Genomic DNA, 14871 nt, shown 5'->3' on the forward strand with positions numbered 1-14871 from the left:
CTTATGTTCTACCTCCACTGCATGCTGGGAATCACAAGAGGGGAGACTGCTATTCCCATCATTCTTGACCATTGGCCACCTCACCACCTATTCCTTTTCGTATGCTTCTGTAGCTCTTAAAGGTAAATGGATTTTCATTTTGATTTCCAAGTTTGTTTTTTCCCCTCCCAGATCCTGTAAGCAGAGTCTGTTTGAAACCAAAGAACCCAAGTGATGCTTTGAGCACCTACATAAATGCTAATTACATTCGGGTAAGTAAATCAGTGTGAATTGTGTGAGGATTTACTTTCTTAAAGTTCATTTTCGTGCCTTCAATTTAGGAGTACCTGATTCTTGTTTACCTAGGAGACTATCCAACATTAGTTCCCTAGCTTTGCTGAATTAAAGGCCACCATGTTTCTCTTTACTTCTGCTCTGTGTGTACCCCAGGAACCCATGGGTTGCATTCAATGCTAGTCCTGCTCTAAGTAGACCCATTGAAATGAACAGGCATGACTGACTTAGGCCCATTTATTTCAATGGGTCTACTCTGAGTAGGACTTGATTGGATGGGGGAATGCAGTAAAAAAATTGGGATAAATGACTGATTAATCAGCAAGCATATAACCATCATGCAAGCAAATGAGGATAAAATCAGGAAGAATGCTCATTGTCAGAGAGTCTCCCCACAAACAAATCAGAGCAAATGGCCAGGAAAGAGCAGATAGCACCTAACCTTTGTGTGAGCTTTATGCAAGCAAATCACAATGAAAGCACAATAACAGATTATCTGGAGGCACATTTAGATTATTGGTGCTTTAAGCTAAAGCTTTCAGTGTTAGCTCTCTTCTTTTTTAGGTGTCTGATTCTTTTATACAAATGAAGATCTTTAACTGTTAATCATTCAAATGTAAGGTATCTTGTTTCTCAACCAGGGTTATGGTGGCCAGGAGAAGGCTTTCATTGCAACCCAGGGCCCGATGATTAATACAGTGAATGATTTCTGGCTGATGGTGTGGCAAGAGGACAGTCCTGTCATTGTTATGATCACAAAGCTGAAGGAGAAAAATGAGGTACGATTTCTCAGATGAGCCACTTGTGAAAACAACCCCTCCGAATGTGGAAACCAGCCATTGTTGGGATCAAATGATCAACACCCAAATGTCATCATGATGAATGCTATATACAATCAGAACCCATTGCCATGCGGGACATATTTGGGAGAAGAAAAAGCTAAGGCGTAAACCCTACACAAATCTAGAGTGGAGGCCCTAAGATGGTTGGATGGTGTCTTGTATGCCTCCTTCTGGCAACTCCTGCAGCCAAGCTGGTGCCAAATGTATTGCTCTGCTTTCCTTTGGACCACATCAGCAAGGCCAAGAGGGATTGGGGTTTTTTTGTCATCTGGGTGGCCCAGGACCTCCATTTACACTGCCCAAATACACACTGCTCATTCTGCATACCTTGTGTCTGGACTTCTGCCTTCAAGTCCTACCTTGACAGCATAGTTGTATTGAAGCATGCAGGATGGGTGGAGTGAGTACTATGATCAGGAAAAGAGTCTATGTCAAGGTTTCTCAAACTTGTGTTTCCAGCTGTTTTTGGACTACAACTCCTATCGTCTCTGACTACTGGTCCTGCTAGCTAGGGATGGTGGTAGTTGTAGTCCAAAAACAGCAGGAGACCCAAGTTTGGGAAACCCTGGTCTAGGCAATTTATCTATTTAATTATTACCCTATCCAAAATATACTTACAGGACATCGAAAAGATTGTATTCTAAGGGCACGTGAGATTTTGTAAATTAAACAGATCCTTGTCTGACCTGATCAGAATGCTTATAGAAACCTGCGATGGCCACGAACTTGGATGGATTTAAAAAAGGATTGGACAGATTAATGGAGGATAAGGCTATTAGTGGATACTAGCTATGGTGGCTCTGTTCTGCCTAATGTTTCTAGATACCAGGTGCTGGAAGCCACAGGAAAGCAGAGCACTCTTGTGATGGGTACTGCTTGTGGGTTTCCTACAGCATCTGGTTGGCCACTGTGAGAACAGGATGCTGAACTAGATGGGCTGCTGGCCTGATCCAGCTGGCTCTTCTTATGTTCTTAAACCTATAATATGACCTAAAGTAGAAATATTTTCCCAAAGGAAATGCCAATTTTTTGAACACTTACATCTAACACTGCTTGAAAAGAATGACTTGAAAGGAACACCCAATGGTTTCCAACATATCAGGAAGCCCTGTGTTTACCAGAATTGCCTAGGCTCCTTACAATATTGTTTATCTACATTGTCGTGGACTGACAGTGGCAATTTCCTCCTAATAAAAGAAGGGGAGACGTCTTAAGTAGTTCCCAGGCTATATGGAGAAAGTCTGTGTTTACATGAGCTTCTGACATTCCGCTGAGAAACCCTGGCAAGAGTATTAAGGACTGTTGCGATGGTAGATGAATGATTCTGTCACCTTATTTGCTACTGGAAGCACAGAGGTTTGGACACACGGTTGTTTTGCTATCTAAATGTCTGTCAAATATTCAGAGAACAGGGGAAGAAAGGAAGGAGCAGCTGGAAAAGGACTGATGAATAAAAAAGAGACGAGACAAAGCGTCAAAATGGTGCTGAGCTATGTAAATGCTTTAATAAGAAATATATGATGCCTAAAGAGACGCGGGTGGCGCTGTGGGTTAAACCACAGAGCCTAGGACCTGCCGATCAGAAGGTCGGCGGTTCGAATCCCCGCGACGGGGTGAGCTCCCGTTGCTCGGTCCCTGCTCCTGCCAACCTAGCAGTTCAAAAAGCACGTCAAAGTGCAAGTAAATAAATAGGTACCGCTCCGGCGGGAACGTAAATGGCGTTTCCGTGTGCTGCTCTGGTTCGCCAGAAGTGGCTTAGTCATGCTGGCCACATGACCCAGAAGCTGTATGCCGGCTCCCTCGGTCAATAAAGCGAGATGAGTGCCGCAACCCCAGAGTCGGTCACAACTGGACCTGATGGTCAGGGGTCCCTTTACCCTTTACCTATCTAATGCCTAAAGTGTTTCAGCTGACCCTTCCTTGAGGGTATCAGGCTTCACTGAAATACTCTAGCAAGTCATGAGGATTCATATCTTTGTTTGCTCATCAACTTTCAAAGAAGAGCGGGGAGTTGTTTTTATTTTGAAAGTACTGGCACGGATGAAAATGTGCAAACCCCAACGCTCACCACGAAAAACCAAAACCCAAGCATTTTGAGTGGCTTACTGCTAAATCCATATTCGCCAGAAGAGAGAGTGCAGGCACCCCATCCGTATCTCTAGTTGCTTTCAGTGAGACTTTACAGCAGCTGATTGGAGCATTCTTAATTAATTTATTCAAGTTGGCAGCCACTCCATTTCACATCCAGCCCCCCCCCAAGCCCCCGTTTTCAATCTCCCTTTGTCCATTAGTCAGCATTCCATGCCTATTGAGCATGCTCATTCCTCGTTGTGTTGTTTTGTGGAGGTTTTCCCCTCCTTGGGTAGATTCCCTGGATGTTTTCCCGTGCTTTTTCAAATCTTGGAGTTCCAGAACCTAATGGGTTACATTTTTTACTGTGGACTGAAGATAAGACTCCTCCCTTAGCCTTTTGTTTCTAGTCCGGTCTCAGGGTTTTTTCAAGCCAATTTTGATCTAATGCATTTGGCTGCTTTCTGTGTATTTCTTGAACTTGTAAATCACTCCATTATCCTTTATGGGAAGAAATGCTGATCCTATCAGTGAGACAATTTCCTCGGTATATATATTCAGTTTCAATTTTACCTTTTACTAATGAACTTAGGCCTGCTTTTCACTGGTGATTAATCTATTCACTAGCAGGTGCACCACTATTGCTGTAATAATAATAATAATAATAATAATAATAATAATAATAATATTCCTTAAACACTAGGTAGAAAGGGAAACAAGTGGATAAACCAATAAAAAGGACCAGCCTTGGTTTTCAATAGCAAGCCAATTATTACATACAGATATCTGTGGTTTTCATTTCCCCAAAGGTGGGGGGGATGCATGTTTGCAGTTACAGATAAGTGCCATGAATAAAGTACCTGGGTTATGAGAAATTTATCATGGTGCTGTTGTGTGGGGGACAAGGGAAAAGGCAGCAGTGAAATGTTCTACAATTTAACCATTTTTACTGCAGTTGTGCAACAATGCAGAACCATTGCCATGAAATGAAACTAGCCCAGAGTCTAGTTCTCAAACCTGCAGGTTTCATGAGAAATGATCTGCAATTACAATCCAAAATAACTTGCAAAATGAATCCACAAGAGGAATGTTACAAATTTTCCCCTCTCTGGTGTGGCTTTTACACCTTCAACAGCTATACGTGGGCTTCCTAGCTCAAAGACATAGGGGCAAGAAAAGTTTCGCCTGTTGTTTTGGTCTGTTGGTTGGCTTTGTTGTTGTTGTTTTTCCTTGTTGTTGAGCTGTTCCAGAAATAGAAAGGTGGTAACTGGGGTTCCCTAGGACAATCTTTTCAGGGGACACTCAGGAGGCACAAAATGAGTGAGAAGTTTCTCAGCTTTTTCAAAAACTTAAGTGTGTGTTTGTTTTAAAAAAGAGGCACATATAGCAACGGTGGGTAAAAAGTCTTTTCATGCACATAAGAATACAAAAAAAAAAAAAAAATCCTTCCAGTAGCACCTTAGAGACCAACTAAGTTTGTTATTGGTATGAGCTTTCGTGTGCATGCACACTTCTTCAGATACGGTAAGTTCACACCAATAACAAACTTCGTTGGTCTCCAAGGTGCTACTGGAAGGAATTTTTTTATTTTGTTTTGACTACGGCAGACCAGCACAGCTACCTACCTGTAATAAGAATACAAGGTTTAAAAAAATAGTCTTTTAGGCTGCAATCTTATACACATTTACCGGTACCTAATAGTAACCTCAACTGAACTCAGTAAGACTTATTTCTAAGTAGTCAAGCGTGGGATTGCACTGTAAAGGTAAAGGGACCCCAGACCATCCAGTCGTGGCCAACTCTGGGGTTGCGGCACTCATCTCGCTTTACTGGCCGAGGGAGCCGGCGTACAGCTTCTGGGTCATGTGGCCAGCATGACTAAGACGCTTCTGGCGAACCAGAGCAGCGCACAGAAACGCTGTTTACCTTCCCACCGGAGCGGTACCTATTTATCTACTTGCACTTTGATGTGCTTTCAAACTGCTAGGTTGGCAGGAGCAGGGACCAAGCAATGGGAACTCACCCCATCGTGGGGATTTGAACTGCCTACCTTCCGATCAGCAAGTCCAAGGCTCTAGCCCACAGCTCCATCCACCACATAATTTATTTTTTAGAAAGAGTCATGCTTAGTCTCCTTTTTATAATAGGACTTACTTCCAGTTCCATGCAGAGAGAATTGCAGCCTTAATATAGCAATTGGTTTTTAATCAAGACATTTATGTACAGCATGAGATTTAAATAAAATAATTTCATAGGCACTGGTATAATAATGGGCTTTAAAAAACATGTAGGCAGTTAAAGAAGAAGAAGCTGCTAACAGCTGAAGAATGTGTGGGGAAACTGGACTTTTATGAAAACTCAATGGAAAAGAAGTCAGGCAATATTCTATGTATTAGCTAAATGAATTTTGAACATGCAGAGCTCCTATTTCTGATATGTAACATTTCTTTTTTACAAATTGTATGTTGGTTCCCCCACACACACACCTTCTGTTATCTATTCACAAAACAAGGCGTGTAAAGGCAACTGTAATAAATTTGCTAAGTAATTAAAATGTGTTATGAATATATGCACATGCATTTGAATTCAAGGTTTGCATCTAAAGTTCACAGGAAAAGGCCATGATTGGCTATTTTTTCTGGCATCATAAACCATTGGTTTGGATCACTGGATTGCCCTCCAGGTGTTGTTGGACCTCAACCCCAATCACCTCACAGCACTGGCCATGATGGGAGTTAGATCAACAACATCTGGAGACCAAAGGATGGGAAAGCCTCAGTTAAAGATGTATGGAGGGAGGAGAACTTGAATCATCATAAAATCTGTTTCCAAAAATTCAAAGTGAGTCTCACTAAGGTGTGAAATGCTAGCATGTGCTGTAGGTGTGCTGTAGTGTGTCTGCATATGCATTTATGTGGGTGTGGGCTGGAGACAACACACACACACACACACACACACACACACACACACACCCCTTAGGGTAAGTACCATTGAACTCAAATGACATTTTTAAAAAGTCACCTGCAACTTCTCCCCAAAAGGCAAAGAGGGGAGAAAATAGGGTCAGGTTCCAGAAAATGGAACTGCCCATGGGAAATAAGGACAATATTGGAAATATTGGCATTTATATTAAAAATTATATTGAAATATTAGCAGTTCTAACAAGAGAGTTATTCCATCACCACTATCAAGCAAAACAGGGTTTGTTTGTTTTTAATCAAGCATTTTAAAATTTCTATTTTCCAGAAATGTGTGCTGTATTGGCCGGAGAAGAGAGGAATATATGGAAAAGTGGAAGTTCTTGTTAACAGTGTGCAAGAATGTGAGAATTACACTGTCCGTAACCTTACATTAAAGGTAATACAAGTTCTGGTCATTTCTCGTCTCCTACCATATCTGCTTGTGTCTTCTTTTAACGAGTAATACAGTTAAGAAAGCACTATTCGTAGTTCATCACCAGTGTACACGTTTATTTTCAGCAAGGAAGCCTTTCAAGACATGTGAAACATTACTGGTACACATCCTGGCCAGACCACAAAACTCCAGATAGTGCTCAGCCCCTTCTACAGCTCATGCTGGATGTTGAAGAGGACAGGGTGGGATCCGTTGGTAGAGGACCTGTAATTGTGCATTGCAGGTAATTTGCTTTCTTTCTTTCTTTTTTTAAAAAAGTTGTTTCTCTTTAAAATTCAGTGAAGCAGAATTTCTATAGGGGTGCTGGGGGGGGGATTCAGAAACCAAATCACTATGTAAAGTCACTGTTTGCTGCTATCTTCTCATTTTCCTGATACCACTTGATAGGAAGATAGAAAGTTTGTACTGGTTATTCCCATCCCAATGTAACTAACAACATTTCTACTGAATTAGAATTGCAGTCGCAGAAATATGTTTTCCTTTACACCATTGCTGTTCTGCCAAGGTGTTGCCTCAACTTTCCCCTCAGCATATCTCTATATGCTAATATTTAATAAAGCAGAGAAATGTGCAGTTGCACATTCCCACCATGCTGGGGCAGGAAACCATTACAATTTTGTGCTGTGGATCGCTGCTCAGTTATGAAAGGAGCAAAGTGAAACATAAGCAAGCCTAGAAAACTAGGAGGGAAATCGGCAGATTGAAGCACACCTTTCATGCTTTGAGGAAATGGCACATGTGTCACTCCCTGTCAGTGTTAATTAACAGTGTCTAAATTCTGCTCCTCTTTTTGGAAAACAATTTTCCTCTTTTTTATGATTTCAAACATTATAGTCTTGTATGACTAGAAGGCAAGATCATCCCAGTGCCAGATTTACGTATAAACTAGGCAAGCTATAGATTAGGGCCCCACTCTCTTGGAGGGGGGGCAAAAAAATAAAGGGGGGGAACCTGGAGGTACATTTCCAAAATATAAGATAAAAAACAAATAAAATAAAACGTACATAGAGCAACAGTGTTTTGTTTTGTGTTGTGTAGGCTCCTATGATGTAAGTAATGGGCCCCGCCTGCTAGCCTGCTCCCTAAAATATCACTGGTTTGTTCATTTCTATATATAGGGTGCCTACATTCTGCATGTGCAAATGGCTTAAGATACCTATTAGGTCCATAAATTACCATATACCATATATTCAACACAAAAAACAGAGACAATTTGTTGTTGACAAAGGACAGCTGGGCATATAAAGGGCCCCATTACCTTCAGTAGCTGAGGGCCTCATCAAACCTAAATCCGACCCTGATCATCCCTCATAGTATTGGGCGGGGCGGGGGGATGATTTCAAACTGAGTTTATAAGGATATATTAAAACCAATGAAAGAACCATTTTAAAGAAAAACCAGGGGAAAATCAGGGCCATATATGTTTTTACAGAATAGAAACCTGAAAATGCTAGGTGTGGAGGGTGAAATATGAACCAATAAGATTATCCTGGGCTCACCATTCCTTCTTCTCCATGGATAGAACTTTGACAGATGATAGAAGATGATAATGACTGACATTTTAGTCCCTTTCATCTTTGGTATGGCTTTTTTCTTCTTTTTTTTAACTTTCAGTGCTGGAATAGGAAGGACTGGATGTTTCATTGCTACTGCAATTGGTTGTCATCAGCTGAAGGAAGAAGGAGTTGTTGACGCATTAAGCATTGTCTGCCAACTTCGTTTGGACAGGTAAGATGACGCCACATGCAAAATCCATCTGCAGTCCCAGTCCTGGTCATTTCTCCCATCCAACACTATTTGCCAAAACATCAAAGAGATGGAGATTCGTTCATGCATTGCCATCATCATATCTAGGTTGGCCCTTAGGGAATCATTCTAGGAACAAACTCAATTTTGTGTATAATGAAGACTCAATAAATTCATTTGGAGTAGGAATGGAGATAAATTTGGTTTGGTTTGCAATACCTAATTCACACTTTCGGATATAATATGTGAGCCAAAACTTGGATTTCTTTCCAAATTTGCACATCTCTGAAATTTTGTGATGCAATTCCCGAACCAAAATATGTGTACAAAAAATGGGTATTTGTGGGGACAGTATGTTTAAAACGCATGCACCAATGGATATAAAGTACAAAAATGCATTATATTAGGAAATTTGCTTGCAGAAATGTGTTTATTAGACAAAACAGCCTGCGAAGATATGTATATTAGTAGAAATGCACACTAAAATGCTGAATAATTTTTGTTTTTTAAAATAATATTTATTCAAATTTTAAAGGTTACAAAAAGAAAAAGGAGAGAAAAAAAATAAAAAATACAGAAAAAATACAGTCAATTAAAAAAAAAGAACAAATCAAACCTTTACATAGCTTTTTTTCCTTTACTTATTTCCTTGACCTCCTCACACCTCCCATTTTTGTATTCTAATTCAAATTGTTATTTCAGCAAATCCTTCCAACCTTGTTTTTATCTTAATAATTTGTCTTAATATACTATAATTTTACATTCTCTCTTTCATCAATTCATTTTTACTTAATCCTTTATGTCATTTCTGCCAAAACCACATAATTTTCTTTTTCCAACATCTTTCTAACAATCCTTAATTTTACAGTATTTTTGAAGACCACTTTTACTTTATCCAATCTTAGCTCTCATCCGAACCTATATATCTATACTTATTCTTAAGACGTTTCCCTAAGGTCAAAAAAGATTCCATTCCACAAATTTCCCATCTCTCATTAAGAAAACAAAAAATAAATTATATTATATACACTTTAAATTCCCAATTTCCTTCCACCAGATCCCCTCCCCAGTTTTGGTCCCCAGCAAAAGTCCATCAATTTCGTAAAGCCATCAACCCGGAGATCTTAAATCCAAGGCTCTTAAATCTCTTTCATGTCCCCTCTGCCTGTCTTTTTGATAGTCTTTGATATTGAAAACCAGATCTCGGGGAAGCTCCAACCCAACGGTAATCATATTCCTTCCTGCCAAACTTCCATGATTAAAAATAGGGCCTATAAGATATTCCAAATCTTGTTTCACGCTCCTTTCAAATCCAAAGGCCCCCAAAACTCCAACCTCCACCTGGCTCAGATTTGTAATCCAAAGGTCATCTGATCTCCACATAAGGTGATCTCTCCATCTTTCATTTTCCAAACCAGGCCAGGCTTCCATCTCCAAAAATTGGCTTCTCCTTGTTGCCATCATGTCAGGCCTCAAATTGTAGTTCACCATTTGCATCTATAGAGTTATGGCTCCCCCTTTCTTCACTTCAATCACCACATAATTCTCCTTCTCAAATTTTCCGGTTTGTTCAGTTGAAGGAGGTTCCTGTGCCGAATTCTTATCGAGTTCTTTACTAATACCCACTTTTGTTCCCAAAGTTATAACATTAGTAGTCAAAACATTTATCTGGTCTTGCAGCTTTCCCAAGAGAAAAAATGTCCTGTTCAGTTCAGACTCAATTTCCTTCCCGACTGCCATTCTTAAACAGTCCAAGGCCAAAAAACAATTTCCCAGCTGCTCCTTAATACAATGTCCCAAAGCTCCCTCTAGAGGGATTCAAGTTCCTTTTCACTCCTTTCAGCACAGACCCAAAAGTCCCATACGTTAAATTGTAACAGTCCTTCCTTCGTTTTAAACATAAGCTTGTAACAAAGATAGACAATAGAAACAAAGTCCTCTTTTGTATCTTGACAGCTAACTTGACAGCTGTCAAATTGATCTATTCATCGTCAACGGGCTCTCACGGACCACTCCCGGATTCAGGGAAGTGGCACTTCAAATCCCAAATTTTGTTCTTCTCCTGCAGGCTCCCTTGCTTCCAAGAAAAATTGATGGTAATTTCAATCAGTAGAATTAAAATCCTTTACATAAAACTCTCCACGACCTTAGTTGACAGGTTCTTTGCTTCAGTTTATTTACAGAAAAGGGAGGCGGACTTCCTGTTTGGACCTTCCCCAATCGGTGCCAATTTAAAAATACTTTAAAAGTCCAATTTCCGTTCTACTCATGGGTTGTTGTTTGAAATCCAATTGTCCACAAGAAAAAAGTCAGCGCTCTCCGGCAACGGCTGTGCGGCTTCACTCCGTAAAAATAGCGGTCAATTCGAAACACCTCGCCGCTCACCCCACGTCACTTCGGAACCCCCGAAATCCCACATTCCCAGGCTTCCTCCGCCTGGGATTTTTAAAGGGTCTCCGCCTTCGCCGCGGCGGCAAGACCCGATTTTCACGGAGCGGGTTCCTCTGGATCAGAGGAATTCTGCCATTGCCGATGGCGCTAACCCGGAAGTCCTAAAACATGCTGAATAATTTTTGTGAGGTCTTTTCTGTTGTTGCTTTTTAACACAAACCGATGCATAACTACAGCAAACAGAGCTTAGGGCAGGAAAAAGTAGAAATGGAGACAAAGTGAAATGGACAGATTCGTCCATCCCTAGCTTGGAGTTTTTGAAGAAAAATATTAAAAAGCAACTTCAACAGACTGCAGTTTTCAGCAGACAAGGGGCGGGGGTAGGATTGGTCCTTAATTCTTTCCCTGCCTTCCCTTTTAGTATGGGTCCTTGTTTGATAGTGGTGCAGAAACTCCAGGGTACTTTTGCGGTGACTTTTAACACATTTGTCATAGGTGTCCACACACTATACTTTTACGGTCAAAACCAAATAAGAATGGCACTGGCGAATGCTACAGTCGGTGAGTCACTGCTGCAGAATTTCTTCTGTGTCAGCTGGTAAGGCAGGAAGTCTGGGAGGCGTTAGAAAAAGGACAGGAAAACCTGCACTTTGTACATGTGCCCCTACGGTCACAATAGGTCACATATTTAGTGTAAGAATGAAAATGCATTGACACTGGGAGCCAGGTTTTGATTTGCTGCTACGTTTTAAGACGCACGTTGCTCCGTCCAAATTAATTTGGAATAAATAGTTTGGTGGCTGAGGCACTGCACGTTGCAAAAAGAGGAAGCAAAACCTGACGGTGTAATTTTAGATTTTCATAGCATGAAATATAAAATGTAGCAGATTGTCTGCAAACATCCATCTTTAACATTAAGTTTCTGCTCATTACTGTATCTGGGGCCGATACAGAACCCCATGTGAAACCTCATTAGACAGAAATGAAAAGTAATGGGAACCTATAGACCATAAGCCAGAGATGAGAAACCTCTGACCCTACAAATATTTGTTGGACTAATTATTATTATTATTATTATTATTATTATTATTTATATCCCGCTCTCCCCAGCCGAAGCCGGGCTCAGGGCGGCTAACAACAATAAAATAGTACAACATTCTAAAATCATTTCATTATAAAATTAATTCAACTCAAATTGATGGCAACCATTAGGCTAAAGTTCTGCGAAGATTGCCAAAGGAGGGAGTCAGGCTGTGCCCTGACCAAAGGCCTGGTGGAACAGCTCTGTCTTGCAGGCCCTGCAGAAAGATGTCAAATCCCGCAGGGCCCTAGTCTCTTGTGACAGATCGTTCCACCAGATTGGAGCCACAGCCGAAAAAGCCCTGGCTCTAGTTGAGGCCAGCCTAACCTCTCTGTGGCCTGGGACCTTCAGGATGTTTTTGTTTGAAGACCGTAAGTTCCTCTGTGGGACATACCAGGAGATGCTCCCAGCAACCCTATTAGCCATGCTGACTGGACCTGATGGGAACTGGAGCTCAATAGTATCTGAATGGCTATGCCATTAGCAGTGATACCCCTATAAACTCTCTGGGGTAGTGGGAACTATTCTGTCACTAAAGGTACTTGCCATCTCTTTACACCTCCCCTTTTTTCCCCCCAGAGGTGGAATGGTCCAAACCAGTGAACAGTATGAATTTGTGCATCATGCGCTGAACCTGTACGAAAGCAGGCCATCTGCTGAAGCTGTCCAGTGAAACCAAGAAGGAAGAAGCAAATATGTTGATCTCTCTTGGGGTAATTTGATTCGTTACCTACCAGCAACTTCTTCAAGGAGTTTACAGCTGTGAAGAGGAGTGGCACTGCAGCCAACTTGTAAAAGGAATGTGGATGGTTAAAAACAAAAACAAAAGCATACAAGATTGACGGACCTTTGTCTTGAATGTATTGTGAGTTCCCTGAACCAGTTTTTAAATGAAGGTTAATGTACTGATGTTACATTTGGATTTCACATATATATCTTATGGAGGATTTGTTTCTGTATTAGTGGGATCTGCCACACAGAATGTATGTAACGTATGTTTGTATGTTCTACAATGGACTTGGGAAATTCCACTGAAGAAATGTATACAAATGCTTTAACGTTTGCAACAACAACAAAAAGTCTGTCTTGTGAATAGGCTGTCAGGTGTTCTAACTGTACCTGTTAAGTGCTATTACCTATTATGTGGTAAACTTTATTCCGAGCCTTTTATGATTCTTGCCAATTATGATTCTTGGTCAATTATTGGCTTCAAATGGAAACAAATATTTTTTGAAAAGCCCATTGTTTTTGAAACTATTCGAAATCAGTTAGGTATTTTATATGACAGCTCCTAAGTTGTCTTATACGACAACTCCCAAGTACTCTTAGATATTTAAGTGTGTATAGTAAATTCTATAAAGCATTGTGGAACACAATGGCGGCCACACAAAGGGAGTGTTTCCTGTGCGAGCCTGACTGAAACAAATAAAAGTTATAAAAGAAATCCTGTATTTCATTCGAAGTTGCTGTACCCTTGTGGACTTCTCTTTCGCTTCATTGGGGCTTGCACAAGTGACATTTCCAGTGGATTGAGCCCAGTGTCTTTTTTTCAATGTTGATGTATATATTTGATACTGTCAATTGTCTTAGAAGCTGCTTTTTGCTCCAGGACAGAATCCGGTGTATTTGTAAATCTCGTGAGTCGTTTTAATTTTAAAAAAAGAGAAACTTTGTAACATATACTAAATGGTAAGAATTTTAAATATTTGCCTGTCTTTTACCAAAAGCTTTTTTTAAAAATAAACACAAGTTCCATTTATTGTAAGGAGATGGATGGGTGTTCAGGGGAACACAAACTAGAATGGACCATGAGGATCTTGGTGTTTTCTTCTTTTTATCTTTGCAGTGATCAGTTTGTAAAGACAAAAAAAGTATCGCTGGAACCCCCCATTTGGCAAGAACTGAGGAGTCTCAGCATAGGATTTGATAATGAGTTTCTAAAGCAGTTATGTTACCTTTGCTTCATCCAACCAATAAACTTGATACAAAATATTTAAAGATGTCTATATTTTCCTCATGTTATTTCACCAATTACCAGCCAATTTTCTCCCTCAGCAAGCCCATGAAACTCAGGTCTGTCTCTTAGCTTCATGTTGAAGTGATACTCATCTCGGAATACCCCACCCTGGGCATTTTACTTCCCACAGTACCCTGTAATATGCTCCTTCCTCCGGTCTACCTAGGCCTAATCCAAGATGTCTTTTCTGCTTGAGGTGAAGAACAAATTGACCCCCTCCCTAATTCTATGCACAAAAGATAGTCTCATTGGCATCTGAGCCTTACCGTGCCCTCCAGTCCACCTGGGGGCAGCAGACTAGTTTCCGACGGCCTGTAGGACAGGACTCATCACACAGCACACATAGCTTTGTCCTCCAACACCTCACCACTTGTACCCAACCCAGCATCAGCTGTTAAAGGTGCCCTCCCCACTCTGTCTAATGGTAGGGCTGGCTCTGGGCCATCTCCTCAGCTGGCAGAAAGTGGTGTGAGGCCATTGGTGAGCGCATAGGGCCTTTCCCTGAAACATTTTCTGCCATTTCAGCTGAGTACTTCCGTATTCAACCTGCAGTGCAGAAATCTCCCCTCTGGATGTGAGTGCTATGGAAGTTGACACACCCATCTTTACAGATATGTGAAAGTAGTATTAGGTAAAGATGTGATAATTAGCTAGAGCCAAGGGTGCAAGGTACCTCAGGATTATACATGAGTAGGGGCGAAATGAGACTCAGTTTGCATTTAAAGGCTGCCTAATCTGCACTTTCTGAAACAAAATGTGAACTGAAACACAGCCGTCCTTCAAAGTCATGCTTCTCCAAATTTGTGATGCAGTTCTCCAGCCACTGTGTCAAAAATGCCTATATTAGGGGAAAGTGTACATAGAAAGGATTATATTATTGAAAATAACATACACAAATGCATTATATTAAGAGAAACTGCCTTGCAAAAATGTGTATTTTAGGCAAATGTGGATATTAGAATAAATCTGCACTAAAATACTGATTAATTTTTGTGAGGCCTTTTTAAAATAGCAATTGCGTGGAATTGTGAAGAACT

At 40.7% G+C, this 14871-nt stretch overlaps 1 protein-coding gene across 2 annotated transcripts in view; it reads left to right on the top strand.

Moving 5' to 3' along the window:
• PTPRR (protein tyrosine phosphatase receptor type R) overlaps positions 1 to 13809 on the top strand; it is a 107163-nt gene extending 93354 nt beyond the window's left edge. For both annotated transcript variants that reach the window (XM_081878745.1, XM_081878746.1), the window contains exons 9-14: positions 172 to 251; positions 915 to 1052; positions 6432 to 6542; positions 6665 to 6822; positions 8214 to 8327; positions 12397 to 13809. In XM_081878745.1, the coding sequence (XP_081734871.1) occupies positions 172 to 251; positions 915 to 1052; positions 6432 to 6542; positions 6665 to 6822; positions 8214 to 8327; positions 12397 to 12490 (695 nt within the window). In that variant the 3' untranslated portion in view covers positions 12491 to 13809. The remainder of the gene's footprint in view (positions 1 to 171; positions 252 to 914; positions 1053 to 6431; positions 6543 to 6664; positions 6823 to 8213; positions 8328 to 12396) is intronic.
• The last annotated feature ends 1062 nt before the right edge of the window (positions 13810 to 14871 follow it).

Source organism: Podarcis erhardii (genome assembly GCF_964252035.2).
Source record: "Podarcis erhardii genome assembly, chromosome: 10".
In the NCBI taxonomy this organism is placed as follows: Eukaryota; Metazoa; Chordata; class Lepidosauria; order Squamata; family Lacertidae; genus Podarcis; species Podarcis erhardii.